Below are 27677 nucleotides of genomic sequence, written 5' to 3'. Positions count from 1 at the left end.
GCCAGTTCAATTAAAGACATGTTTGAGTCTTCTTTGCATTCACATTGAATAGGACCATTCAATAGGATCATTTATTCCAACACTCACTCACTGCACAGAGAAGGACAATGCCCTCAGAACCTGTTACTGGAAAGGTAGGAACTTAAAACTTAAACATTGGAAGCAAATGTTTAGCAGTAGGCAAAAAGTTGATAACATGTTTGAAAAATTTAAATATGTAAAATGACACACGACAGACGATTTTGCACCAGTTGCATTGCCAAATCAATTTTATCTTCATTGTATTCCTCTTCATACATTAGCTGACAATTAACTACCTTATAATGTAGCCTATACTTTGAAAAATATTTACATTTTAAGGAATTCATATTTTCTTTTGGAGCTGATTTGGCATTGACAACTAATGTTGTTAGGGCTGTGTGTGTTTGTGTGGGTTAGCATAATAAGAACGTTTTATACAGTAGCCATCATATACAGACTCAATAATAACCAAAGGTTGTGCCCTTAAATATATTGTAAAAGCCTATTCTCTGTTATATAGTCTCTATATTTTTAAATTTTTTCCTCTTCTTTAACAATATGATTGCTAATACCACAGCATTTTTTAAATCAAGAATGAAAGTGGTGATAGGTTTTTCACAAAAACTATTTTGACCAGCGCAGGTTCGTGGAATAACCTGAATATTTTAATAAACACTGGGAAACCCATAACATTTCGCATTAATGGGTTGATTGCTTGGATATCAACTTAATTGTTTTATAACTACAAAAAACAAAATGTAACCCACAAGCATTTGTAAGTAAACATAAAAATAATTACAAATGGTTTATTAGAACTCCTGCATGGAGGTAAAGTAAGCCTCAGTATTTTATCAATTGTAAAGCGTTATATGTTAGCAAATTAAGCTTAACGTTCATAGTGCTGTTTTCACAATGTCCCTTAAATGTTAGTAAGTCAGTGTGTTTGTGAGTGTGTGTGCAGTGTTTGGCTGGTTACCTGGCTCCTAGGTGTTTAGCCAACTCTACCAGGGACTCCCTCTCGGCCCCAGTGAACTGACTGACTGAGAGGACACAGTCACTGAGGGGGGAATGGCCCTCCATAACGGGCACGGGGCTGAACAGGGGGTGGGAGGCCAGCTCCAACACACACTGCTGCTCCACACACATTGCCTGTCACAGGACACAATAAGATTCATGTTCACTAAGTATAGCCTGAAAAACACTCAAATGTTTTACACTCGCACACTTGACCTAAAGAGGTCATCAACTCTGCACCGGCAATTGACAACCAAGAACAGGTACTAGTAGGTAATGGGACTTCTCAACGAAATCACGAGAATCTATTCAAACAGAAAAAGACTGTTCTGGTCTCTATTTTTTACACGTTTGGTGGTATTGATTGACTGGTGATTAATTGCACACCTCACAAAGTTAGGTCAAACGTTTGCAAGGACAGAAAAAGTCATCATGGTCAGCGCAATCTCAGTAACCTGAACTGGTCCACAAATTACTGAAGGAGTTATCTTTAAAAAGAAAAAAAATCAAGTAGGTACTTAACATTTTGCTCCGTTCACTCAAATACTGCATACGTTCATGGCTTTAACTGAGCATTCCACACCCATGGCTAACTGCTAAATGCAAACATATGCTTTGAATCAACCTGTCCGTGACACTTAGCTAAAGATAACAACAATAAAACTGTGTTTTTCTTGCTCTCTCCCCACAAATATTTTGCTTCGTTAATGTTATCAGGTGAACTACATAGCAGAAGAGCATTCAAGTACATTTTCCACAAGAATTCAACAACTCCTGGCTGCTTATGCATGTTCAAGTTCATTTTCTAGTCACCAGAATTATATAAATCTAGTCACCAGAAAAAAATTGAAGGCCAAAGTTTAATAGATTAGTTGATTCTAAAACAACAGTTGTTTAATGCTCCTTAAAAATAAAGTATGCATTCATGGTTATTGTTCATTAAAATAAATTCACAAGAATCGTACTGAGAATGGTGTCATTTCTGTGGTTCCTACCAAATTAAAACATTCTGGTTTCGTGACATCCCTAGTACTCGTTTGTCAGCACTCCTCTCTTACCAGCCAGGTGTCTGTCACCACCTCATCCACAGTGGCCTCCACCTCACAACCCAGCAGTGGCACCACGGCATAGTCGGCCACGGCTCGGGAGCGCCTCACCAGGACCTTCCCGCAGTTCTCCGTCACCAGCATGGAAAGCTGGGCCTCCGCCTCGGCCCCAAAGCCCACCAGGAGGAAGCGTTTCCCCACAAACAGGCCCGCCTGGCTGGGCTCCTGCATGGTGGAGTCGGCACTGGCCCGTGACGCGGCGCTAGGCGGGTCTGGGGCAGAGACCCAGGACTGTTCCTCCGTTGCTGCAGAACTGTCAGCCGGTTGAGGCATCTCCACTTCGGTTGCAGAGAAACGGCAGACGGAGAGAACGTTTAGAGGAGACTGGCATGACCAGTAACAGCACCATGCTCACCACAGAAATATATCTTTATATAGCACTGTGCTGAACCAAAGAAAACTCTGTGCTCATCCAAATCTAATAACACTATTGAAAATATACATTTGGATATAACTATAAATTGAAGTACAGGATATACTTGCCACTAATATCCCATAATCTCTTTGCTTGAAATCTATTGGACATGAATGTAGATTATGTATTCTTTCTACCACTAGCGGTAGCATAACACCAAGCAAAACTCAGAATGTGTGTAAATGTACTAAAAGAATGTCATTCAGATGCATGCTGGAGAATAGAGGTACCTGTGATTTTCAGTTAATCTAGAAATATAAACGTAGGAATCTTTAGAGTGAAGAGGGGACATCAGACAGTGACACCAACACTAACTGCCTATAAATCAACTAACAGCTACACATGATCGTAATCTGAATGCCTTGGCACTTCGGGTGTTGTTCTACAGTACTTCTAAGTCTAAACAGAAGGACTCATCCCTTACCCACGGTGGGGTCCTCGTCCATGTACTGAGACAGCATGTCCTCCTCTGCCTTCCGGTGCTGGGGGGTAGCTGGCTCAGAGGCAGCGGGGGCTTCTGAGGCGGAGGCGCGGGAGGCAGAGGCGCGAGGAGCAGGCATGGCCACTGCTTCCGGGACAGGAGGCAGACAGGCCGGGTGGTGGTAGTCCCCCTCAGGGAGTCGGCTGCCTCTGGAGAAGCTGTCCAACAGCCACTGCACTGTCACCACATAAGGCCTGGAAAAGAGATAAGATCAGGCCGCACATTTTTTTTTATTGCTTTTCAACGCTTTTCTTGACAGCTAGAACAGATGATGAAGAGATATATGGTGGAGGCGAGTACTGAACTCTGGCCCCCGGCGGGAGCCTAAAACCTTGAGGTTCAAAAACTATTTTCCATGGGGGAAACAGCAAGACGGTCAGCAGGAAGTAAACATACTCTGCTAGCACACACAAAAAGTCTATTCAAAATTACATTGGTCAACAACATTTTCAGTAGCAACATTTTCATCTACGAGAATTCTGAACTCAATGATACCCTTTTTCCAGCGTGGGGAGAATTATTTTCTTTACACACCAGTCCTGGATATAGGTACGATGAAACGCAGTAGCAGATGGGAACAAAGACTATGAACTTATTAGTGACGTGCAAAGCAGGCAGTAGACCTTACACTGTACACAAAAGAGGGCAGGGGCACTTCATGGTATAAAGATTAGTTATAGGTAAGAGTTCTTGCATTACTGGTAAATCTTAACGCCCCCTAACACAGGGTCCAGTATCTCGAGGGTGTTAGCAATGGCTTGCTTGTAAAAGTAATAACTATCAAGTACCAATCATTTTTTTTTGAAAGATAAAGATATAGGAACACATTTATTTTATTCTTAGCTGTTTGAACCAATTTAGTATTTAACAAACTTTTTGTATCTATCAAGATACCAAGAAAATTATAGGAGGCCAGCCTTTTAAATTGTTTACAATATGTGATATATTTGTCTGCTCTGAGGTTAACTTAATATATTGCACATAGTTGTTCTCTGTGTACTTACAGGCTATACCTTAGCCATTTTTAAAGCTACCTGGCAAAAGGGACCGCAATGTCTTACCTTTTCTATATGAAAAATGATCTTGTTTCGTATACCACTTTGATGCCGGTTAACCAGAAGGGAATAGCTTAGTTTACATTAAGACAAAAGATTTTGGGGTGTTTTAGTCCAGAAATTATAGGCTAACAGTTATTAATACAAACAAAAGATTCTGAACATCAGTTTAGCTTAGAACACATGAATGGGAATAGAAAAGAAAAATGAATACAATGTGACAATATGGATTATTTAGCCTTAATACATTTGATTTGCAAAAAAATCAATAGGCCACATCAATATTCAGGCAAGCCATTTACATCATCGACAGCAAAAAGGCACAGTTGGCAGCGGTCACATGGCCGTAGTTAACCAGGGAGGGTTGTGAGAGGAGGAAATGAGGGACATGTTTATGGGACCCCTGTCTGCATAGTGTCACGCTGACCTCCCCGAGGAGCAACCCACAAGGACTCCACAAGCAGGCCCGGGATAATCCAGAGAGAATGACTTGTTTGACTTTGATGAAGAAGATGCCGACACGATATCCGACAGAAAATTCAGGGACAATTTGAAGTGGGTTGGGGCTGGAGACCCTGAATCAGTTTCCTAATAGAAAATCTCTGTGACACAAACACCCTCAGTCCTCAAGGCAAAAGTCTCTTAAGCCTTATGCAGACTGGTACCACAATTTTTTAGAAGAGGTTTCAAATATTATACAGCCTATAAGCAACAAACCACAGAAAATGATTTTGTGTCTGGTATTAATAGGCTACTCAGTGAAACTTCATAATTGTTTAGCCTACTGACCCTAAATCCAGCCATAATTACATTAAGATGTACAAAAACAAATAAGCATGCTTTGTAATGTTTATAAAGCAATACATTAATTCCTAGAAAGGAATAAAGCAGTTTATTGGTTAATGTCCTTTTGTGACCTGAAATTTTGATAATTGAACTTCTGTGGTTCTGACGGACCTGTGTGTGGCTTTGGCCAGGAAGGTTTTGATGTCCTGATCGATCTCTCCCATAACCACGTGAGTGAGCTCCTCGCTAGCCTGGTTAAACCGCAGGCCCCCTGCCATGTTGACCAGACGACGGAGCTTCTCCAACTTCTTTCCTGGCAGGCCACACAGAAACAACTACAACAGAAGAAGGAATCAAAATAAATGCTTTTAAAAAAAATATTGCCCATGCTTAGAGAAGAAACAGTACGGAAGGAGTGAGTGCACAGAAATAGATGTTGGCCAATTATATATTTTTTAATTAAAGGCATTAATGCTTAATTTAATGCTCTTGCAACTGCTGGCCTCAGTGAGAAACATTACCTGTGATTATTCCATAGAGGGTGGCTTATGAAGCTAAGTACAGCATGTGTTTCTCTAAGATGGAGTTACAGGGTTTATATTAAATCCTGTAATATCAAGAATAACTGCTTATAACCTTGCATCCGTCCAGTAAGTCATCTGAGGTGCAGACGGTGATGTCCAGCGCATCGATGGGATCTGGCGTGTCCAGGCGGCTCTCTGTAGCGTTGGTCATGGCAGTGTCATTCACAGTTCTGCTATTGTTCACAGAGATGTGGCTCAACCCCAGTAAAGACGCACCTTCTGAAGGAAAACAACAAAAGGGACAACTTCAACAACTACCTGCCGTAGGAATTTCTATGAGTTTTGAAGCATTTTTGTTTCCCATGGATGTTTGCTTCATGTGTGTTTTTATGTAGTATATTTTTATGCTACACAAGAAGTATTTCTAATGACTGGGTAAAGGCCAAAACCATTCCAACACCTGCTTATCATCTAATTAACAGACTATTTCACTTGTATTGTAATACATATTTCATATAAACTTGGAAACAGTGGGCAGTTAGATGAATAAGTAGTCAAACAATTCTGGAATAAAAACTGCCTCACCCTCTCTCTTTGAGCTGGTGCCGGTGGGGGTGGAGGTGTGGGGCTTGGTGGCCTTCTGAACACCTCTCTCCACAGTGTACCGGCTTTCATCTTGGCAGAAGCCCTTCTCGATGCTGTCAAACAGCCAGTGTAAAGACACACAGAAGATGTTCCACTTCCGTGCACACTCGTATTTCTGACCTGAAGGCACAGACAAAGGCAGAGATCAGTGAAAGCAATGGAACCTCCGAGGCAAAAAGTGACACGGAAACTTCCCACGACTTAATGCTGTCATCATATGAAATGGCATCAGGAGTTTGAAAAAAAACGTGTCCATTCTCACAATTTGCTGCATGGCTAAAACAGGATTCATCCCAATTTCTTAGCATTTTGATATGTACCAGCCGGACTCTGAACCTAACTAGGTAGGACATGTATGGTAAGTCCGCCCCACCTGTGGGCTCGCTGACAATGAGATGGGTGCACTCATTCATCTTGAGTTGTCCGGTGTAGCTGGCTCCATGCTGCTGGCAGAGCCTCTGCACCTCCTTGCGTTCCATCGAGGAGAGGCCTGTGACACAGATTGTGCAGCCACGGAGCACAGGGCACAAATAATCCTCTATGGGCAGGTCGGTGTGTCGGAATAAACTGAGGGGGTAGAAAGCGACAAGGACAGCGGGACGGGTTTGTGTTAGTCGATGCAAACCATCTTCAGAAAACGGCAAATAGGTGAACTGTTCATATAACACAGTGAACACCGATACAACAGGTGAAGTGTTGGTCCTCTGTATCATGAGCTGAAGATCCCTGAAATGTTCCATGAGCACAAAAAGCTAATTTCTCTCAGATTTTGTAAAAGAAAATGTGTGAGTATTTTTCCTTGGCCAAGATAATCCATCATGCTGACATGAGGCATATCAAGAAGCTGATTATACAGCAAAATACTCAAACAGGTTAACCTTGTGTTGAAGACAATAAAAGACCACTCCATAATGTGCAGTTTTGTAACTTAACGCAATGCCACATACGTACGTCTCAAGTTGTGAGATAGTGGGCAATTGCTATGCTGACTGGAGGAATGTCCATCATAGCTTTTGCCAAAGAACATAATTCTGTAATTTCAATGTAATTCAGTAATGCTTTTCATTTTTTATTACCAAAGGCTGCTTCAAACCATGTTTTAGAACGGGGCTGGACAGTGGGATGACATAACCTTTTGTCTTTCATATTTAACCATCACATTTTTCATTCCCAAAAAGTCTAACGTTTATCCCCTCACTCTCATTTATGACTTAGTGTAAAAGCAGTATATTAAAGTAAGTGAGAGAGCCAGAAAGCAGCCTAAAGAGAAAACAAATGTCCCAAAGAGTTTAATTATGCATTAATAAAATAAGGTTAGTAAACAGCCCTATTTATAAAAAGCCAAAACCTTTATGGCTAATTATTTTTATGTATAGGCTATGTCTGTTGCAAAAAATGATGAAAAAGAGTACAGATCCCCATTACCTGTCCTGTGATTTCTCCCAGCAGGTTTTGACCCAGCTAGGCAGCACAATGGGCTTCCCCAGGCTAGCGGCCACCAGGTACTTCTTACTGCCCACCTCACCGGCGACCAGGTGAGTCACAGACACGTTGAGGTCTCGATAGACCCGGCCTCCCATCAGCTGCACCAAGTCCATCACATCAGTCTGGAGGTAGATGGAACAAATAACACCAGGGATCATTGTCAAGTAGCGAAACTGATTATTGTGGACAGTGATGGACTTACTCGAGCCTCTTTGTCCAGGCTGGTGCAGGAAATGGTGACATCAGCCATGGCCATGTTGTAGACAGGCAGCTCTGCTTTGGGAACACAGCGCTGCTGCTGGAGACAGAAGAGCACCACCAGGGGACTCACCATTCGACAGCCCAGCTGCACAGCACCGAAAGGAAGGAGACACCATAGTAGTACACTGCTGATTATGTTTACAGAACACTTCATTGCTGAATGCTGACATTGAACTTATGTGCGTTGTGTGGTAGCCAAGATCATGGAAGTGTGAAGATTGAGACCTCTTTGCAGTGCTGGAATGCGGGAGTAGAGAAGCTACTGAAGACGAACAAAGACTTGTCATTATGGTCCAGCTGTAATGCAGTCTCTTCGTCAATGGTCTTCAAGTATTTCTCCGACTGAAGAGCCAAGATGGCCTGTTTCAGGAGGAGAAAGAGGCAGTGTTTCTATAAAAACTAACACTGGAGGGACAAGACACAATTTACTTTCAGATTTTAGTGGTGGAGAGTATTGGCATTGGTTTCTTAAATACAGTGGAACTCACCTCGTAGGCCTTGACATCAAGGTCTGTCTTGCGTCCATTGACTTCTACAAACTTTACAACAAAGTCTTCTCTGTCTCCTTTTGACATGGTCTACTTGAAATTAATGTGACAGAGGGGTAATTCATGACATGAATTCAGGATAATGTCTTGAACGTATAAGTGAATGTAAGCTAGACGACACGAATGTTACACCGTTAGCTAGCTAACGTTACATCATGTTGTTGTCAGTCACAAATGAGTGTTGACATTGTTCTGTTAGCCAATTTGATATAGCTTATTTTGCTGCCAGTGTCAGCAGTTGGCTATGCTATAGTTTAGCTAGCTACATATAGAATTAACGACAAGTAGCTACTGAGTTAGCAGATCATTCAGGACACAGCGCAGACGTGCTTAAAATATGGGAAACGCTGGTGTTCCAGACAATTGCTCTTACCTTGTAACAGAATAAGACCGTACTCCTTCAGTAAATACAAGCTAGGTTAACTCGCTAGTTAACTAGTAACAACGAACAAACAAGAACAGGTTTAACAGTCCTCGAGCTCACTGTGGTGGGTCACTTGTGCTCGTGACCCAAATAGAGTTGACAGGCAGCTTTAATTCCGAACTTGTCATTGAAATCAGATGTGCAAAACATGAACAAACAGGTATCGCTGTCATAAATCAAACAACAAGTTTCTTGCTAAGTGCATATAATTAAAAGAAAACAACAGATAAACCATCTTGAATGCACTAAGTTACTAGCAGTAGCTTCGTTGCATTCATTCGCGCGCGGAAATCGTAATGTGATTTAGACGGAAGTGATGTTTCGGTCGAGTCTGTGGAGTCAACAAACGCAGAAAGTCCACTTGAATGTGCGCCATCTGTCGTCAGTTAAACATTAAATACGATTTTTGCCGGAAAGGTGAAGCCGGCCAAGAGGAGCGAATGGCCCTCAACGCAAAGAAAACCAAGGAGCTCATTGTGAATTACAGGAAGTCTTAAGGCTGCAGCCTCGCCCAAGTCCTCATTGATGGTCTGAGGTGGAGTGTGTCCAGCTTCCAACTCCTGGGTGTCCACATCTCTAATAATAACCAGTATGTTTCAGAGAATATATATTCAAATGGTTTGCTTTAGGCCTGTTCTACTGTTAGATAAGGCATATAATATGGCAAATGTTTGGCAATGAAAATTGGAGGACTTACAATAGGAATTAAAAAATAATGTAGTTTAAAAATGCCTTCAAAGTTGTACATATCAAACAGAGCTCATAATTAATTTTGTTCATCCGCAGTAGAAACAGACATTCTACACAACACTGTGGCTTCCCTTTTATTCTTAAAATTTTATGTACAAGTGTGGCAGATTTTTTTAAATGTACATTCTATATAGAAAGTTTATATACGTCATATTACATTGAACATTTCACAATTGCACTAGTCTTTCACACAGATGTATAATCAGTCAGTATCAATCCTCATGTAATTTCAGTTGGTAAAGGCTGTTATTTACCTATAAATATTCTAGTGCTTTTTGCATTCAGGGGAAGGAAAATAATACAGAAAGATTCTAGTGGCAGCGTGTCATCATGATAGGCAAAATAAAACAAACAGGAGACAACAAATAGATGTGTGTGGCCTCTTGAAGACAGGCAGACAGGGCTGGTCTCCAAGTCCCAGCACTGATCCCTTTAGAGGAATGGGGGGGGTATCAGAGCAATAATACATTGAAATCCTGTACGTTTCTTCACACAACTTTGTTCAACCTCTTATGTGCTACCAAAAAAATTAAGAAAATAGGAAACTGCAGCAGATGAGCCGCAGAGATGAAGGTTCATCTTTGTCCTGTGCTCACATGTCCAGGTAAGAGACACATACAGTAGCCTCCTACAGGAGGGTGTGTTGACAGGCAGATTAGTGCCACCTGGTGGACTGGAAGGAGAGAAAACGCAGGGAGAGGCAGGTCCAAATGCACATAGACCCCGATTCTTCTGTTTGTCCCTCCCCCGCACCAAACACACAAAATATACTCATAAAAAAGTAAACTATTGTCTCAATGGAAGAAACAAAGCAACACAAACAATGACATGACAATATGAGTGTTATCATTTGCTTTAGGGCAATTCAACAGAAGTATATGAAGACAGTGCTGTTTGGTGGAGGGAGTGACATTTCAAGGGGTTTGACGGCAGACATTATGGAGACAGTGACGAGTCTTATGCTGGCCCCCCCTTTCCTCTTTCTTCCTCCTGCGGGAAGCTGAGCAGTCTCTCTGAGCTGCAGCCTGGGAGCCGCACAGCGGTCAGGATGCCTGAGCACTTCAGTTGGTCATCAGCCAGAGTCTCCAATGTCATTGTCCACAGGGGGCGGAACACATGGCAGGACCGTGGAGCCGGTTCCTGCCGTAAGATAGCCAGCTACTCCGGGACCTGCACAAGGCACAGAAAATGTGAGGGGACAAGCGTGAAACATCACTTAGCTGTAACATTCTAGCAACTTTCCAAAAATTCCAGAAAACAGGGGGAAAAAAAACCTACACAGAATTTTGAGAATTTGGTAAATTTGCTGGAATTTCACAACCTACATGTGCTAAAAGCTGACCAAATGGTGTAAGTTATAAAGTCACTATCTGATGCAATTTCTACATTGCCTGGTCATATCATATAGGTACAGCATAATGAACAATAGCTGCTGAAAAGAGCCATGCCAATTACCACTGGTGAGGCTATCGGGGCCCACTGGTGAGGCTATCGGGGCCCACTGGTGAGGCTATCGGGGCCCACTGGTGAGGCTATCGGGGCCCACTGGTGAGGCTATCGGGGCCCACTGGTGAGGCTATCGGGGCCCACTGGTGAGGCTATCGGGGCCCACTGGTGAGGCTATCGGGGCCCACTGGTGAGGCTATCGGGGCCCACTGGTGAGGCACCGTTACACCGCTACATTTGTTCAACCATAGAATTTTCTCCATCAACACCCAGCTAGATGAAGAGACTGAGATGAGCAGGGCAAGAAGTGAAAATTTAGGGGAAAAACTGCACTGGCACAAGATCAGGGAGCGACAGGGGAAGTGGTGGAGAGTGGAGCAAGGACGTCTACCTGCAGTCAGAGCAAAGAGAGAGGAGGGAGGGGGGCTGGGATATGCCCTGCGCAGGAAAACTACAGCCCGCTCCGCAGGGGGCTGCTGGCCGCCATGAGAGAGGGAGTGGACACACCTGAGGAAGGAAGGAAACAGGAAGGAAGGGGAGGAGAAAGGGAAGGAGGAAGAGAGGAAGATGGAGAGGATAGGGAGGAAGGTTTAAGACCGAAAGACACCAAGCAAAAAGTGAGGAATTAGTAGCAGCCACAAAGTGCAAGGCAAGGGTAGTAGAAAGGAAGGATTCAGACTGAGCTTGTAGAATGGCGCCTCCAAGGTGCTTTTTGCATAACTGAGCAAGAAGGCATGAGGGAATGTGGTCTACAGCCAATATACTTCAGCTAACTGAGGGAATGTGGTATATAGCCAATATACTTCAGCTAACTGAGGGAATGTGGTATATAGCCAATATACTTCAGCTAACTGAGGGAATGTGGTCTACAGCCAATATACTTCAGCTAACTGAGGGAATGTGGTCTACAGCCAATATACAGCTAGGGCTGTTATTATGCATGTGCATGGACACAGTCCTTAGTCCAAGAACATTGGCCATATCGTACAAACCTTATTCATTTATTGTTATTGCTAACACAATCAGAACAATAAAACAATCTTTTGTCATTTTTGTTTTATATGGTATCCCAGCTTTTAGCCAATCAGCATTCTGGAACCACCCACGTGGTTATAATACAGTACATGTTCAGTGTGAGTGTTTGTGAGCATACAATTCCTACCTGTGAGGTATCCTGCTGTCTGGGACTCGGAGATAAACAGGTCATGTTTCTGGTCTTTGAAGGCACTCCACACAGTGGACCGAGCCAGTATATCATTGACCTGCAACCCAAGACCACTCAGACTGACACAAGTGTATAGTTCCCATAAGAATTAATATAGGTGCACTTTTACATCCAGTGGGAATGGTTGCTATAAATGCAACATACACAACACAACCGTTCAACTGCAAGTACAGTTCAAATACCTGTTTCATCAATTTACATCAGGTAAATAGATCAAACAGGTGGCTCATAGGTAGAAATATTATTCACCATATTACTCATTTTTTGCTTGGTTCCTCATATGTTGAACAATATTGACGGAAAACAGTTGATTGAAACGCGGCAGTGGTCAGCCATACCTGTTCTCCATACTGCAGACTGCGCGTCATGGACTTGAGAGCCTTGACGATCTGAGCCTTGGTAGCCGAAGGGTTGTCCAAAGTCTCCAGCCCGATCCCTTCCAGTAGCCGCAGAAGGTAGGGCACCAGGTCTACTCTGAGGGCCTGTGGGTGCACATAGAAACATGCATGAATGATCAAACTATAAGGGACAGTTATCACTGACGAATTAAGCCTAATCCTGGACTAGTCATCATTTGTCTTTAAAACTAGACCTAAAAAACTTGTACTAGCAAGTATTATTTTGAAAAGAGCAAGCAGGTACACACTTTTGCTGAGGAATAAGCAGCAAGAAATTACTTTTCTTTGGCAGAAACATGAAAGCCCCCAGAATTACAGGATCAGTAAAGAGCTTGCACACAGGCTTTTACCAATGTGACAAAACTGAAACGGTAAAAAGATGAAGTGTGCCGGAGTGTGGTTTAACGACCTTAACTCCTGACTCAAAATCATACACTGAACAAAATTAGAAATGTTATCATGTCCACCAGAGCTGTTGCCCGTGAAGTGAATGTTCATTTCTCTACCTTAAGCCATCTCCAAAGGTGTTTCAGGGTATTTGGCAGTACATCCAACCGGCCTCACAACCGCAGCCCACGTGTAACCACACCAGCCCAGGACCTCCACATCCAGCATCTTCACCTCCAAGATCGTCTGAGACCAGCCACCCAGACAGCTGCTGCAACAATCGGTTTGCAGAACCAAAGAATTTCTGCACAAACTGTCAGAAACCGTCTCAGGGAAGCTCATCTGCATGCTCGTCGTCCTCATTGGGTACTCGATCTGACTGCAGTCTGTCGTCGTAACCGACTTGAGTGGGCAAATGCTGACATTCGATGGCGTCTGGCACTTTGGAGAGGTGTTCTCATCATGGATGAATCCCGGTTTTCACTGTACAGGGCAGGTGGCAGACAGTGTGCATGGTGTTGTGTGGGTGAGCGGTTTGCCGATGGCAACGTTGTGGATCGAGTGGTCCATGGTGGCGGTGGGGTTATGGTATGGGCCGGCGTGTGTTATGGACAGCGAACACAGGTGCATTTTATTGATGGCATTTTGAATGCACAGAGATACAGTGACGAGATCCTGAGGCCCATTGATGTGCCATTCATCCACGACCATCACCTCATGTTGCAGCATGATAATGCATGGCCCAATGCTACAAGGATCTGTACAAAATTCCTGGAAGCTGAAAACATCCCAGTTCTTGCATGGCCAGCATACTCACCGGACATGTCACCCATCAAGTATGTTTGGGATGCTCTGGATTGGCGTATATGACAGTGTGTTCCAGGTCCTGCCAATATCCAGAAACTTCGCACAGCCATTGAAGAGGACTGGACCAACATTCCACAATCAACAACTTGATCAACTCTATGCGAAGCAGATGTGTTGCACTGCGTGCGGCTAATGGTGGTCACACCAGATACTGAATGGTTTTTGGACCCCCCCCCGGACCCCCAATACAGTGAAACTGCACATTTTAGAGGGGCCTTTTATTGTGGCCAGCCTAAGGCACCAATGTGCAATAATCATGCTGTCTCATCAGCATCTTGATATGCCACACGTGAGGTGGATGGATTATCTCGACAGAGGAGAAGTGCTCACTAACACAGATTTAGACTGATTTGTGACAATATTTGAGAGAAATAGGCCTTTTGTGTACATAGAGAAAGTCTGAGATCTTTGAGTTCAGCTCATGATAAATGGGGGCAAAAACAAAAGTGTTGCATTTATAATTTTGTTCAGTGTAGATATCCTCCGGCGACTGTAGGCTCTTAACCCGTCTCCCTTCACATACCCGTCTCCCTTCACATACCCGTCTCCCTTCACATACCCGTCTCCCTTCACATACCCGTCTCCCTTCACATACCCGTCTCCCTTCACATACCCGTCTCCCTTCACATACCCGTCTCCCTTCACATACCCGTCTCCCTTCACATACCCGTCTCCCTTCACATACCCGTCTCCCTTCACATACCCGTCTCCCTTCACATACCCGTCTCCCTTCACATACCTGTCTCCTTATTCTCTCTTCTGGATGTCCTGTTATTGATAATAAAAAACTACCCCCAAAAATATATTTACAAAAATAAGTAAGAAATAAAAAAATAAAAAATAAAGAAATAAGGAAATAAGAAAGAAATATCTGAACCCTATAACATACATAGCGTGCAACTTTTGACCATGGAAAGTAGTGTACTAGGTAGGACATAGTGTACATGGGGAGGGAGAGCTACCTGGGCCACGAGGTCTGTCTGCTCCCTCTGGAACATGCGGTTGAGTGCCTCACATGCCAATCCTGCCATATCTGCCCTCATTCTCATTCCGTTCATCAGAGGGCCGATGGTCTCCAGAGCAGCCATGGAACGCACACATTGCTACACACACACACAAAAGTTACGATTTTGTGAAAAATCGATAGATCTAGATTCACTGCGCTATGCCAGCCAACATCTGTCCAACCTGCTGTTCAGTTGAAATGCACAGCGCCCCCATATCGCAGTGAGACTCCGACTGTGATCTCACCTCGTTATCCGAGAGTACATGGATGACGCGGATGGCGCTCTTGGGCACGGCGTTGTTCTTGTGGGTCAGTGCCGCCAGGACACGTGGCAGGTGTCCGAGGGGCGGTACCTGGTCACACAGCTGGGTCTGGGTGCTGAAGAGACACACGGCCGCCGTGCTAACAGTCTCCAGGGCCTCGCCCTGTTGGAAACAAACGCTTGGAAATGGCGGTGCAATGTGCACAAATGCAGGCACGGGACGTTTCATCGAAACAAACCAGAGATACAGCGGAATCGACGACATGACAAGGTATTTGTGTGTGTGTGTGTGTCCTCACATTGGGGTTGTTCTTCTCGTAGAGTTCAGTAAGGATCTCCAGAAGGGACACTAAGAACTCGCGGGGTTTGCGCAGCACCCAGCCCGGCTGAGCGATGAAGATACGCAGGAAGACTCCGCCTACCGCCAGCTCACCCTGCCCCGCCCCGTAGGGCACCGTGAACTCCTCCGGCAGCTGCACACACGGTCGATACAGCTTAATTCAAACAGCTATTCATGCAATTACTGTCGAATATACCAATTCTGTGCATTAACTTGCATCACCTTATGCAAACAGTAAATTATTCGCTAAGAGATGATAAACATTAGCCTCAAGGCGACATCATATTATGTAAATGTACGGCAGGCAAATGTACTGAAATGTATAAACCTACTCTCCAGTTAACGTCAGGATTATCCTTTTGCTGCTTAAAGTGCCTGCAAAGTCAGAAGAATAGAGAGATAAGACAAAAGACAGAAAATGCACTGAGCAAAAACTACAGGCAAAGGAGGTCGCCCAGTAAGTCACAGCGGGAGGAGGGGTCAACCGTACTCCAGCATCATCTCCCGGACGGTGGTGGAAACAGTCTCCCGCGAGCTGTCGTTCCAGATGAGCTCGGGGTTCTCGTGGGTCCCCTCGAAAATGTGCACCGCCGCCTCCGCGTTGTCCCGCATGGCGTCCATGAACACGCCCGGCAGGAAGCGCATCAGAGTCAGCCGCACCTGAGGGGGTCACAGGGGTGGGGTGCAGAAAATGAGAGACAGACCGAAGGCGGTGAGAGCATAAAAGTAGTGCACTACATTCAACCGAGCCCGTAACCAAAAGTAGTGCACTACATTCAACCAAGCCCGTAACCAAAAGTAGTGCCCTACATTCAACCGAGCCCGTAACCAAAAGTAGTGCACTACATTCAACCAAGCCCGTAACCAAAAGTAGTGCCCTACATTTAACCAAGCCCGTAACCAAAAGTAGTGCCCTACATTTAACCAAGCCCGTAACCAAAAGTAGTGCCCTACATTTAACCAAGCCGTAACCAAAAGTAGTGCCCTAAATGGGAAACAGTCATTGCATTTGGGATGCAGGGCTTTAAGTGACGCTGCCTTACCTTAGGCCCCACCAGCTTGTCCGAGGTCATCTTGGAGAAGAGCTCGGCGGTCTGGGAGCGGACCTGGGGGTGGGTGGAGTTACAGAAGAGGTCCAGAAGGTAGATCAACGCGCCTAGAGAAAACAGGGTGGGAGAGAGGGAAGGAAGGTTACCCCATACAATCCACATACCCAGCAGAAAAGACATTCAAATGAGGTCAGGACATAGTGAACCCACCCTTCACCATTGCTTCCTTGACTATCTTAGTGTTGGAGGTCAAGGCGTACAGAGTTTCCAGTACAAGCTGCCGGCCTGAAAAGGAAACAAAAATCAGAGAGTGATTTAGTTATTTTCCTCTGATAATTGTTAATGAGTGGGGCGGCCTCAGTTCTTAACATCATTATTGATAGCTTCCATTACGTTCAGTGGTGAACAGGGAAGATGGGTAAAGTCAAATGGCAGGCTGCAGTCTATTACACGCTGGCCACAGACAGGAATAAAGTGTACATAGAAGAGAGTAGTCGGGGATGAAGTACTGTAGATTTTCTGTGGTCTTACTGGAGGGAAGAGAGTGCAGTAACACCAGTAGGTTGGACAGCACCAAGGATTCTGCAATGTTTGCCACACAGTCCTGGTTAGACGTGACGGTGTTCACCACCTTAGAAAGAGAGAACACAGAAACAGGTCTCAGGTCAAAAGTGTGGATAGACTGCAGGAATATGGGTTGATTGATTGATCTGTAAAAACCAAACAGTGTTTTGAGGAAATAAGAAATTATGAAATGTCTTTTAAAGAGCTTATTCTTATAAAATTGTAATTGGATTCATTCATATTTGATTTCAACGAACACTGAATGATTACATTAGTACAGAAAAACTCAGTCCAAGCCTACATTTATTAACCTATCAATTGGCAAAAATGTTGAGCAAGTGGCCCAAACAGGTGCAAATACAGCTCCGGAAAAAATTAAGAGACCCCTGCACCTTTTTCTTTCCTTTCCCAAAAAGTTGAAAAGGAAAGTTTTGAGTGAAACATTAAGCAATGTTTCCACCTATATAAAGATCACTTTATACCAGAGAATATTTGTAGAGAATGAATAGCCATCTCTCAAAAAAGCTGAACTGAAAATGGATTTTGGGGGTTACTGATCCTGTTTTGAGCCATCAACACATTTCTTTAATCTTTTTATAATTTAAGAATGGAGGGATATGTAATGGCTGAAACGAAACCCAGATCTTAGTCCTACAGAAATGCTGGACTTGAAGCAGGCCGTACATGCTAAAAAAGCTTGAACAACACATATTTGAAGCAGTTCTATTACAGCAAGTTTCCAAAAAGTCCTCCCAGTTGATATAAGAGAATGGGAGAGCTACAAGCAACATCTACATTAAGTTTATTGTGCTATAGAATTTGGTAAGATACTATTAACCATAGAGAAGTTTAACTTCTTTAAAAAAATAAAATGTTGGCATAGTTTTGTCAACACCTGGTCACTAGGTGTTGAAATAAAAGGCATGTACTTACGTCCTCAAAGCAATGTATGCCAAGATATTGTGCAGTATGTAACTAGTTAGTACCTCCAGAGCGAGCTGCTGCACTTTCCCAGCCCCGTGAACTCGTAACAAGGAAAAGAGCAGCTTGAAATGGCCGATGCACTCAGTCTCTGAACCTGGGAGTCACAGAGCACAGTAATGAGCACTGGCCACTCTATCAGTTGCTTTGAGGAGACAAGGCAACAAAGACAGTTATACAAATTTAAAGTATGAATCCGTCTCACAGTAGTCCGGCTGTCTAAGCTACAGCAGAGTGTGATTCCAACCTAGAGCACTCTTTCACTGTCTGTCAAACCAAAGCATATGAAGGCACCCTCCCCCAACCACCACATTTTTCAAGGTACAATGGTGGTAGTAGTTTTGACTACATGCTACTGCTAGTCACTCTGAATAGGAGTGTCTGCTGAATGATGGAAATGTAATGGTAGCAGCGGTGATCACTTCATGACGGACAATGGAAAGAGGTGGTCGTTCACCTGGGTTGTTCTTGATGACATTCCGCAGGGCCTCCAGGGCCATCTCAGCCCATCGGAGCCTCTCGGCATGCTGCTGTGACTCTACCTTGTTGCTCTGTGACATGGCCAGTAAGGTGGTGAGGTACTGGGCCTGGGAGCCCACATAGTCCAGCAGGCTGGCTGCAAACGCCTTGGGGTACTGGACCAGGGAGGAGAAATGGTTACAGGCTTATTATCACGCTTGTTACACCTTTGGTTTAGAACTAGACAAGTATGGCTTTAGACATACGAATACATACAATGAATGCTGTTTTTTTTAATAGAATGATATGCTTGTATCTAAACGTCTAGTTATTTCCAGATAATTACCTGTCGATTTTCAGATATTACCGTGAGCTGCATGAAGCAAATGGATTACTGTGACTATGACATTACAAAGCTGGTTGAACGGATTTGATTGAATAATGGTCAACATGAGAATGGGAAGGTAATGGGACAAGGTCAGACTCCATTTTTCTTAGAGTCAGGGCTCACCTCCAGAGGGAAAGCTGGCTGCTCGTTGTAGACCCGGACAAAGATCTCGCCCACTATCAGCTCCTTGCCGTGGTCATTGAACACAAACTCTGAGCCAAAGCTTTTATCGTTCTCGCCCTAGAACGGAGTGAGAGCAGGAATAAATACCTTACTAAATTCACACAAAAGACCAATCACATGGGTCATGTTTGTTAGGGTCTAAGATAGAAACCGTTTCGAAAATATGTACGTCATTTGCAACTGCAAAGGTTCTCATTGGACGGGGGTCTGCCCGTGTCAAAGTGTTTACTTCTGTACGGTGCATAATGAACACGCCCCAATCCAACAGTGAAAGAACAGATAAAGTTGGCGGTCGTCCAATAACTGCATGGGCGGCTCACCCTCCTGATGTTGGCCTCCTGCTGGGCCTCCAGGAACTCCAGCAGCTCGGCCCGCGTGCCGTTGTTCCAGATCAGGTACGGGTTCTCAGAGTTACTGTTGAGCAGCTTCAGCACCTGGGAAAAGGCCCAGAAAAGACGTATGAGTGAATGAGTGTGTGTGTGTGTGTGTGTGTGTGTGTCTGTGTGCACACGCGTAACCAGCCCGGCCTGCCGTTTCTCCCCTTTCCCCACACCACTGACCTCGGCCGGCATTCCCGAGCCTAACTTCCTGGAAATATACGGCGTGAGCATGGCCGCCAGGCTCTTCCGGATGGTGGGGTTCTCCGGAGGCTGCCCCTCCACCCCGTTAGTCTCGGCGGTGCCTCCTTCTCCCGGGGGCGGCGGGGTGTAGCCCCCCAGGCGGCTCAGCGCCACCAGGCTGAGTTTGGCCAGGCTGTTTGCCACCTCCTGCTGGTTGGTGTCCTGGCTGGCGGCCACGCCGCTCTCCTCCAGCGTGTAGTCGTAGTTGAACAGGTGCACCAGGAGGTGCCAGAGGACCCCAGCGTGGTACAGGTGCGTCTGCAGGAAGTAGTCCACGGCGAAAGAGCTGACGCACTGAACAGCCAGCGCCGCCGTCCGCGGGAGGCCCTGGGAGAGGTCGGGAGATGGTGGTTATCGTGGTGGTCGCTTTTTCCAAACATTTTGACAGTTTAATGGATGATTTAAGGAGTTGGAAACTGAGTATACACAAAGGGATTTACATTGATTTAAATAATAATTCCATTTAATACACTTTTATTTGAACTTGTCTTTGTCTACATCGGATGTAACCACCACTCTCACGACGAGCTGTGACATCCAGCCGCTGTGAGCGGAGCCAGAGACGCCTGCCTGTGGACTGGGGAGTACACACAGGCCTCACCTTCCCGTAGTAGAGCACGTGACACAGGTCCCGGATGATGTTGGGCAGCTCGATGATCTTCTCCCGGCACTCTTCAAACTGAGCCGCCACGCTATAACACTTACACACCAGGCCGCACACCTGCTCAACACAACAGGGTTTAGTGGGACACTGAACACCGTCACCTCCAGACAGAGAGAATACGGGGACACAAGGGTGACCCATATGGATCGGTTCTGTTCATGGACACGTATGGAAATATATTGCTCTCCGTTAGTATTGGGAGGATCTGAAATCTGAAATTGAACAATTACTTTTAGTTTCAGGTTGAACAACTTAGAAATGACCTGACTTTTATTATTATGATATAGGTCATGCCATGCTATTCTTTGTTAAGTGTTGTTTTTTTTTGGGGGGGGACTCACCTAATGATGCTGAGCTATGCATCGAGTGGTCTTACCTGGACAGCCATGTCGTCGGCTTTGCTGGAAGCGGTTAAGACAGAGACACAGCGGGATAGCGCGTCCAATAGAATCTGACAGGAATATAGGGAGGAAATATTTCATTTTAAACGTGTTATACAGAAAAGTATCAACATCGATCAAAAAAGGAGAAACATGGCTTATTACCACACACCATTTCAAAACGTTTTGCAATGCATTGAAAACGCCAAGTTGTTCCCTCCCTGTTTCAGTTCGTTCGCTGCCTCGTAACACCCTGATTCGCGAATAGCCAGTAGAGTTTTACCTCAATGCCATTTTCTCTGCGTAGTTCCTCAGCGTTGAGAGCAGAGCAGTTGACTGTGTGGAAGGCCAGCTCGATGGCAGCTGGGAGCAGAGGGGAGGTCTTGGAGAACAGCTGCTCGTCACCGGTCTCCATGGTGATGGTCTTGATGAGCATGGGGTAGCCGGCGTATTTGTACGGTTCCAGTTCTGTCAACAACAACAACAACAACAAAGCACAACAACAGTTTATAGGAACCGGAAAGTATTCAAGGGTCCAAAACGTAACACAATGAACACGGTCCTGAGACCAATAGATTTGATGTGGCTGATGAAGACGACGACATCTTTGTTAACCAGAATTATGTTTAGTGGTTGTGACCATGCGTGCTACCTAGATGCGGGGGACAGGTTTTACGCTGCTATATTATTGTGCTGGTAGAGTAAGAGATCCACTGTGCATCAACCTTGTTGTTGCTTGCTCTTTGGGGTTTCAGGCAGGGTGTTTTGTAATGAAGTAAAAAGGGATTTATAAAATAACTTTGAACATGAAACACCCCTGGCTGTGCTGGATAAGTTCAGAATGCAACAGACCTTGCTTGTGTCTGTTGAAGAGGATGCTTTGGGCTTTCAGGATGAGGATGATATTCTCAGGGTCAGGGCCGTCGATGATGCGGGCCGACTTGGTGCACAGGAACTCGTAGGCCTTGTTCACCTTCTCAAACATATCCTGGACACACAGAGACACAGAGCCATTAACACAGAGAGAGACACAGAGCCATTAACACAGAGCCATTAACACAGAGAGAGACACAGAGCAATTAACACAGAGAGAGACACAGAGCCATTAACAAAGAGAGAGAGACACAGCCATTAACAAAGAGAGAGAGAGAGATACAGCCATTAACAAAGAGGGACACACACCACACACACACACCCCTAAGAGAATGAGGAACAAAATCTCCTTAAACTGAAATGACAATCTCATAGAAGGCCTCCATTTCCTACATAGGACACCACATAGTGCACAAGGTGCCATCTGGGAAGCAGCTATGACGAGGTAACACACCCGGCCCTCTGGGTTCTTGTCCGGATGGTACTTCTGGGCCAGTCTGAAGTAAGCCTTGCGGATCTTGCTCTCCTCGTGCCTGTGGAGAACACAATGCATTCCAATCAGAAAAATAGCTCCAAAGCTAGAAAGAAGATGTTTCCTTTAAATATAAAAGGCCACTCACTGTCCCTGTCCTATAGGCAGGTTTAGAACTTCATACGCGTCGTCCACAGACATTGAGGGGGGTTTTTTCTCCACTTCCTTCTTCCAGGCCTCCAGGGTGTCCTTCAGCAGCTTCACCTGCAGGGGGCAGACAACACAGAGGAGCACTGAAGTTGTTGCAGCCAACGTGGTTGTTTGGACAGTAAGGAACGCCAGCTGGCTCGTTCGGCAAGCTGTTCCCGAGGCAAACAGAAGAAATCACTGTCATCTGAGGCAGTGGTTCTCAGACCTCTCCAGGGGAACCCAGCCATGCCTGGTATTCCAGAATCAGAACACCTGAATCGAGTGCTCTCAAGGACTCTTCAGATTGTTTGACATTTTGAACAGTTACATTTGACACATGTTTTATAAACTACTGCAATCAGCTTTCAGTTGCCCACTTGTTTGAATAGGACCATACATTTCTTGACAGTTTTTTAATTAAGCACACAATGGTCTTTGTATTCCAATTTCTTTGTAATAAAATCCTTGAAAATGCTGTCTCCATTTTGATTCATAAACACAGGTGCTGTTGTCAGATGCGCCACAGAAAACACTTCACCATGTCAGCCAGTCAGGCGCAAGCACTCGCTGCCATTGCAGGTGCACACATGAATCAGTCAACAACCACCCGCCCGCCCGCCCACACACACCCCCTGTGAAGGTCAACTTACGGGCTCGCGGATGGGCCAGTTGGGGAAGCGGTTGGCGTCGCACAGGTGGCGGAGGTAGTAGATGTTACAGAAGAGCTCGTTCTCCAGCTGAGGGTAGCTGACGACGGGGATGGGGCAATACTGGTAAAGGGCCCGTGTGTTGCTGTACAGCCGGGGGCTGAAGTCGGCCAGGTGGGCTGCGATTTTCTCAATCATCATCCGCCTAGAGGAGGGGGGGGACGAGAAGTCAACATAAGGGTGGAAGAGGTAGTTAAACCGTTAGGAATACCCCCCCCCCCCCCCAACTACACAAAAAATATAAATGGACCTATTTACTTTTCTCAAGCCGTTCAAATGCAAAGGATAAGCAGCTGCTGAAACTAACAGCTTAATTGGGGTGGCTAATAAAACAACGCACAGCCACATGGACGGCCATCGAGTTTGTTCGTACCTCATTTCGCTGCTCCAGATTGCCTCAGGCGTGTCAAACTCCCCCAAGAAGATCTCAGAGAAGCGCTCAGGCTCGTAGTTCTCCAGGTAGCACACCATGGCCTCGGGCATCACCGGCCCCAGAACACTGCGCTGGACGATGTCCGTGCCTTTGGCTTCTTCTGACTTGAAGGCCTGCTTCAGGTGAGTGTACTTCAGGAACCTAAGTGAAACCACCAGACGAGACTTAGCCCAACAGAAGAATCGCTAAAACACAACTGAAAAGACGACTAACATAAAACCTACACACCCCACCGTTTCCTTTCATGAACGAATGCCAGTACTGCTTATAGCTACTTGATTAATTGAAGTTGATGTGTAAATGTGTAGTTTCTCACACATTTTTCCTGCCAATTTAAGTTAAACGCACTAACAGCACGTCGATTTGAAGAAGAGCTTTCGCTAAACAGCTAAATAGGAACACATACATTTACGTGGTGTGCAACTGAATGTCTGTAAGTTAATACGAGTGTGCGCGAGTGTGTGTGTGTGTGTTGGTCCAAGGCACGCTCATCACTCTGGCCGACTGACCTGGCCACAGGGAGCACGTTGGAGCCAGTGTACATCATGATGAAGAAGAAGATGCCAGTGAGGTAGAGGCGCTGCAGGTTGGGGTTGTCCTGCATCACCAGGTACAGCACGTTGGCCACCTTCTCCACCAGGATGGGGTCAAAGGTCAGCAGCAGCTAATGACGGGGCAGGAAAAGGGGGTTCGGGTTATTGCTACACATTTCATCCACTTTTATTGTTGACAGGAAATGCCACTGAGGTACTGATCTAGTATTGGTAAGAACTCTGAGATGATAACCAATGGACCACCGGGGACATAAGCCAAGACCATCACGACTAATCAGAAATACCGGCGCGGCTGCCCATATTGGAAGGACAGATATTATACTGAAGCAAACGTGAATTATTTAAATGACGGAACAAAGGTGAGGCTAACAATCTTTCTCACTTGGACAATATGCGGGAGGCAGGTGTTATCGCTGATCATCCTCTTGATCTTGGGTAAGGGACGGATGATGGCATTGTCCTGATCCCTGGGGAAACAGACACTTGCATGTTGAAAACAAATCTACATTCATTAACTGGACTTCGGCAAGAAAAAGAACAAAGGGAATGAAAAAAGATAATCTCAATAAAAGTGAGGAAGAGTAAGACAAAGCCAGAATGAAGCCAGAATGAAAAAAATCTAAAAGTAAATGAAAACTAAGGATAATGAAAAGAATAAAACCATTCAAGACAAGTGACCGCCTCCTTACCGGCTGGGGTAGTATGAACACATGGTGATGAGCATGTTGAGGATGAGCGTGGCCAGGTCTGTCTCGTTCATCACCGCCTGCCCGCTGGCCAACAAGCACCACTTGAGCTGAGGGATGGCCTGCAGAGGGCGCCAGCCGTCCATGCCCTGCGCCCAGCACCGCGTCTTGGCCGTCAGCACGCCCGTGTTCCAGAACTCCTGCATCTGAGGACGGGATGCGAAGAGGCGTGCTCATAAAGATTCTTCCCCTACTCTATAAATACATCTCTGTTCTTGGGGATATTCAAAATGACCTAATCAATACCAGTTGACACAGAGAAGAACAAGGAGCCGTCAAGGTTTTTCCGGAGTCGAAACGTACCTCTTCAAAGCTGAAGGGGCCTCTCCTCTCTTTATCAGCGTTGCCGAAGTACCACTCCTTTTCACTCTCCCTCCTCATATCCACCCCGGCCTCGATCACGTTGCTCTGGAGGACGAAAGGCACATGCTGTGAATGGGCCTCCGCTCCCGTCGCCAGCAGCTGAATCAGGAGAGCCGACTAGGCAGCGAGGACGTGCTACAACTAAGACGGCTCAAAGAGTTCAACGACGTGGACCCGAGTGCCAAAGCAGTCGGAGCTGCAGCATGGATTTAAATCAGGCCCGAACCTTTTCTAGCAAAACCCCTCTGATCTATCTTTGCCCACTAACCCGACAAACAAAAGCGCCTGCAAATATATCTTAAAAGTTTCACGGGGACTTGATGGGAGAGTCATTTTAGAGGGCTACCTGTAGGGGGACAGTGGCTCGGCTGGTGTGCAAATGGGCAAGGGTGAGGAGGTCCACCAGGATGCGCACTCCGTTCGAGTCCATGACCTCCTTGACATTCTTCTTGTTGAGGATGAGTTTGTTGAGGAAAAGGATCAGCCTGTCCCTTTCCAGTTTGTCCGTACACTGCACGTAAAGAGGGGGAGACAGTCAGCATTTTCAAAAATGCCCCAATGGAAGCGGGCTTCAGAAGACTTGTGACTGCCCGACACATTCAGAGGTCAAAAAGGAACGGACCCGGTCCAGCATGCCCACGATGTACTTGGTGTCCGTGAAGGGGCCGATCTCCTCACAGCACTTCCCATATACGATGGTAAGAGCCTGCAGACAGAGGCACTTCATGGAGACTTTGGGGGTGAGCAGGAAACGGTGGTAGAGCTCGTTGAAGAACTCATACCTGAGAGAGAAAGAAAAGAGAATGTGGGAAAAAGTTGGTGAAATATAAAGGGACAGAGTCAACCAAAAACTGAGACAAAGATAATTTAACAAGTGGAAAGTGGAACTGTCTTACGATCTCTTGATGACCCCTGACTCATCCGTCTCATCCTCTTCAAGCAGCAAACGCAGGTAATAATCACCAATCTTGATCTCGTCCGATAGGCAATCATACTTCACCTGCAAAACACATCCACAGTGTTCACACCATTTCCCAATGATCATTATGTAACATGGACAGGATTTGGTCTGACGTCTTACCTCAAATTCCTGGTGGTTCCAGGAGATGACGCTGGCGTTACCCAGCTCGCGGTCCACGCCAAAGGCCCTCATCTCGGCCTCCAGAGCGTCCCGCAGCTCCTCCCTCGTCTTCAGGTTCCAGATAAGGTTGGGACGCGCGTGGTCCAACTGGAACCTGGTACCCCGGAGAACCAGAGATGGGACTACTTATCCAAAATCTAAATATTCACTTTTCATGCATTAATTGATCTGATAACTTACAGAGGCTATAGCTGCTTGTGAAACACAACAACACTAAAAAGTGATTGCAGTAGAAGCACAGTGATGTGTAGTAAGAGGTATGGCAGCCATTTTGTCCCAAGACCTAAGGGCAGCTACCTGTAGTAAAAAAGCTCCCAGTTGGATTCGATCTTGATCCTCTGCCTCCTCTTCCTCAGAATGACAGGCTTTTGGTTGGGGTTCTGTACATGGTGACCAAAAAAACCGCTCAGTTCCTAATAAACGTGTTCAACAGTCATCTTCGACTGGCTCTATGCGTGTGGATGAGATGATGCCTGCAGAAATGGTGATTACAACACCACCTACACCAGTTTCAATAGTCACAGCGCGGGTGATTGGAAAGGGAAAAAATTAAAGAATGCAAATAAGGTGGGTATTTACCCAAAAAGACAGTCATGTTTTCAACGAACCACTCCTTTTGTACAACTGTTAATGAACTGAAACAGCCAGAAGACATTTAACAATTACCACCCACCATGGACAAAATGTTCATGATATCAAACCCGGACAAAAACACAACCTTTTAAATTAACAGAACAAAAAGCAAAAATTAGCAAAATGCCAAGATCCCACAAAAGAAGGAGTTACATGAGCTCTAAAACTGACAGGTGAGAAGGGGAGGGGCACAAAGGGAGACAGAGGGGTTCCCATTGGTCAATTCTACTTACCAGGTTATTTCTGTCCTGCTGCATTTGATTGACAGCAAAGAACCACAACAGACAGAGGGGGAGGGTGGGGGCAAGAGACAACAATGAGATTATTCGTCCTCAGCCAGATCAGACAGAGATGTTTCTCAAATTAGAAGGTCAAAGTTCACCTGCATCATGCCATCAAAATCTTTTTATTGACAAAAACAGTACGATGACAGTACGGTGTCTCTAAAAAATATAACAAATGTTTATCAAATATATAAGAATGTATAGCAAATCACAACAGTTGCAGGAGTGATTTAAGGGCATTAGCAGTGATTGGTTGGCAGATTTGAGAAATAAATGTCAAATAAATTACTGATTGGAGCAGTAATCAGCTACCCTCAGGAGAAGCCCTAACAATCTTCTCAATAAAAGTGTAGTGAGAGAGAATCCAAAGAAAAACCCAGTGACGGCCATATTGAGTGTAGGTTTTGGAAAGTGCCGCGGTTGATTTGTGAGGAGATTTGATTACAAAATTTGAAGCGAAGCCAGAGAACAGACGAGAGGAGAATAAGACGCCAGAGAGCGTCTTCTGTTAATGACCAACCAGGTCAGATGGTCTGCTCCACTCAAGA

The 27677-nt window shown here is 45.3% G+C and overlaps 2 protein-coding genes across 8 annotated transcripts in view; both read right to left on the bottom strand.

The window, feature by feature from the left end:
• Window positions 1–9104, bottom strand: part of topbp1 (DNA topoisomerase II binding protein 1) — a 33828-nt gene extending 24724 nt beyond the window's left edge. For 2 of the 3 annotated variants that reach the window (XM_010899765.4, XM_010899764.4), the window contains exons 1-12: window positions 8715–9104; window positions 8282–8371; window positions 8019–8153; window positions 7735–7878; window positions 7473–7654; window positions 6421–6614; window positions 5988–6167; window positions 5515–5681; window positions 5050–5213; window positions 2981–3231; window positions 2094–2419; window positions 998–1170 (exon numbers count right to left, since the gene is read on the bottom strand). In XM_010899765.4, coding sequence (XP_010898067.2) covers window positions 998–1170; window positions 2094–2419; window positions 2981–3231; window positions 5050–5213; window positions 5515–5681; window positions 5988–6167; window positions 6421–6614; window positions 7473–7654; window positions 7735–7878; window positions 8019–8153; window positions 8282–8368 — 2003 coding nt within the window. In that variant the 5' untranslated portion in view covers window positions 8369–8371; window positions 8715–9104. Of the gene's footprint in view, window positions 1–997; window positions 1171–2093; window positions 2420–2980; window positions 3232–5049; window positions 5214–5514; window positions 5682–5987; window positions 6168–6420; window positions 6615–7472; window positions 7655–7734; window positions 7879–8018; window positions 8154–8281; window positions 8375–8714 lie in introns of all 3 variants that reach the window. The other variant, XM_010899767.4, reaches the window with a different exon arrangement.
• A 470-nt stretch (window positions 9105–9574) lies between these two features.
• Window positions 9575–27677, bottom strand: part of LOC105027603 (dnaJ homolog subfamily C member 13) — a 46017-nt gene continuing 27914 nt past the window's right edge. For 2 of the 5 annotated variants that reach the window (XM_010899760.5, XM_010899762.5), the window contains 34 exons: window positions 27079–27096; window positions 26510–26592; window positions 26153–26306; window positions 25968–26071; window positions 25694–25853; window positions 25418–25582; window positions 25012–25116; window positions 24652–24854; window positions 24345–24429; window positions 23918–24072; window positions 23349–23549; window positions 22919–23120; window positions 22228–22343; window positions 22062–22140; window positions 21587–21722; window positions 21018–21202; window positions 20731–20805; window positions 20292–20411; window positions 19631–20017; window positions 19391–19504; window positions 19011–19127; window positions 18498–18675; window positions 18046–18137; window positions 17027–17126; window positions 16706–16780; window positions 16490–16602; window positions 15937–16106; window positions 15779–15821; window positions 15406–15579; window positions 15090–15269; window positions 14801–14941; window positions 12525–12668; window positions 12124–12223; window positions 9575–10685 (listed from right to left, as the gene is read on the bottom strand). In XM_010899760.5, the coding sequence (XP_010898062.1) occupies window positions 10588–10685; window positions 12124–12223; window positions 12525–12668; window positions 14801–14941; window positions 15090–15269; window positions 15406–15579; window positions 15779–15821; window positions 15937–16106; window positions 16490–16602; window positions 16706–16780; window positions 17027–17126; window positions 18046–18137; window positions 18498–18675; window positions 19011–19127; window positions 19391–19504; window positions 19631–20017; window positions 20292–20411; window positions 20731–20805; window positions 21018–21202; window positions 21587–21722; window positions 22062–22140; window positions 22228–22343; window positions 22919–23120; window positions 23349–23549; window positions 23918–24072; window positions 24345–24429; window positions 24652–24854; window positions 25012–25116; window positions 25418–25582; window positions 25694–25853; window positions 25968–26071; window positions 26153–26306; window positions 26510–26592; window positions 27079–27096 (4572 nt within the window). In that variant the 3' untranslated portion in view covers window positions 9575–10587. Of the gene's footprint in view, window positions 10686–11352; window positions 11469–12123; window positions 12224–12524; window positions 12669–14800; window positions 14942–15089; window positions 15270–15405; window positions 15580–15778; window positions 15822–15936; window positions 16107–16489; window positions 16603–16705; window positions 16781–17026; window positions 17127–18045; window positions 18138–18497; window positions 18676–19010; window positions 19128–19390; window positions 19505–19630; window positions 20018–20291; window positions 20412–20730; window positions 20806–21017; window positions 21203–21586; window positions 21723–22061; window positions 22141–22227; window positions 22344–22918; window positions 23121–23348; window positions 23550–23917; window positions 24073–24344; window positions 24430–24651; window positions 24855–25011; window positions 25117–25417; window positions 25583–25693; window positions 25854–25967; window positions 26072–26152; window positions 26307–26509; window positions 26593–27078; window positions 27097–27677 lie in introns of all 5 variants that reach the window. The other 3 variants (XM_010899761.5, XM_010899763.5, XR_001197929.3) reach the window with 2 other exon arrangements.

This window comes from Esox lucius, chromosome 21, assembly GCF_011004845.1.
Source record: "Esox lucius isolate fEsoLuc1 chromosome 21, fEsoLuc1.pri, whole genome shotgun sequence".
NCBI lineage: Eukaryota > Metazoa > Chordata > Actinopteri > Esociformes > Esocidae > Esox > Esox lucius.
This window is presented reverse-complemented; position numbering and strand designations above follow the sequence as displayed.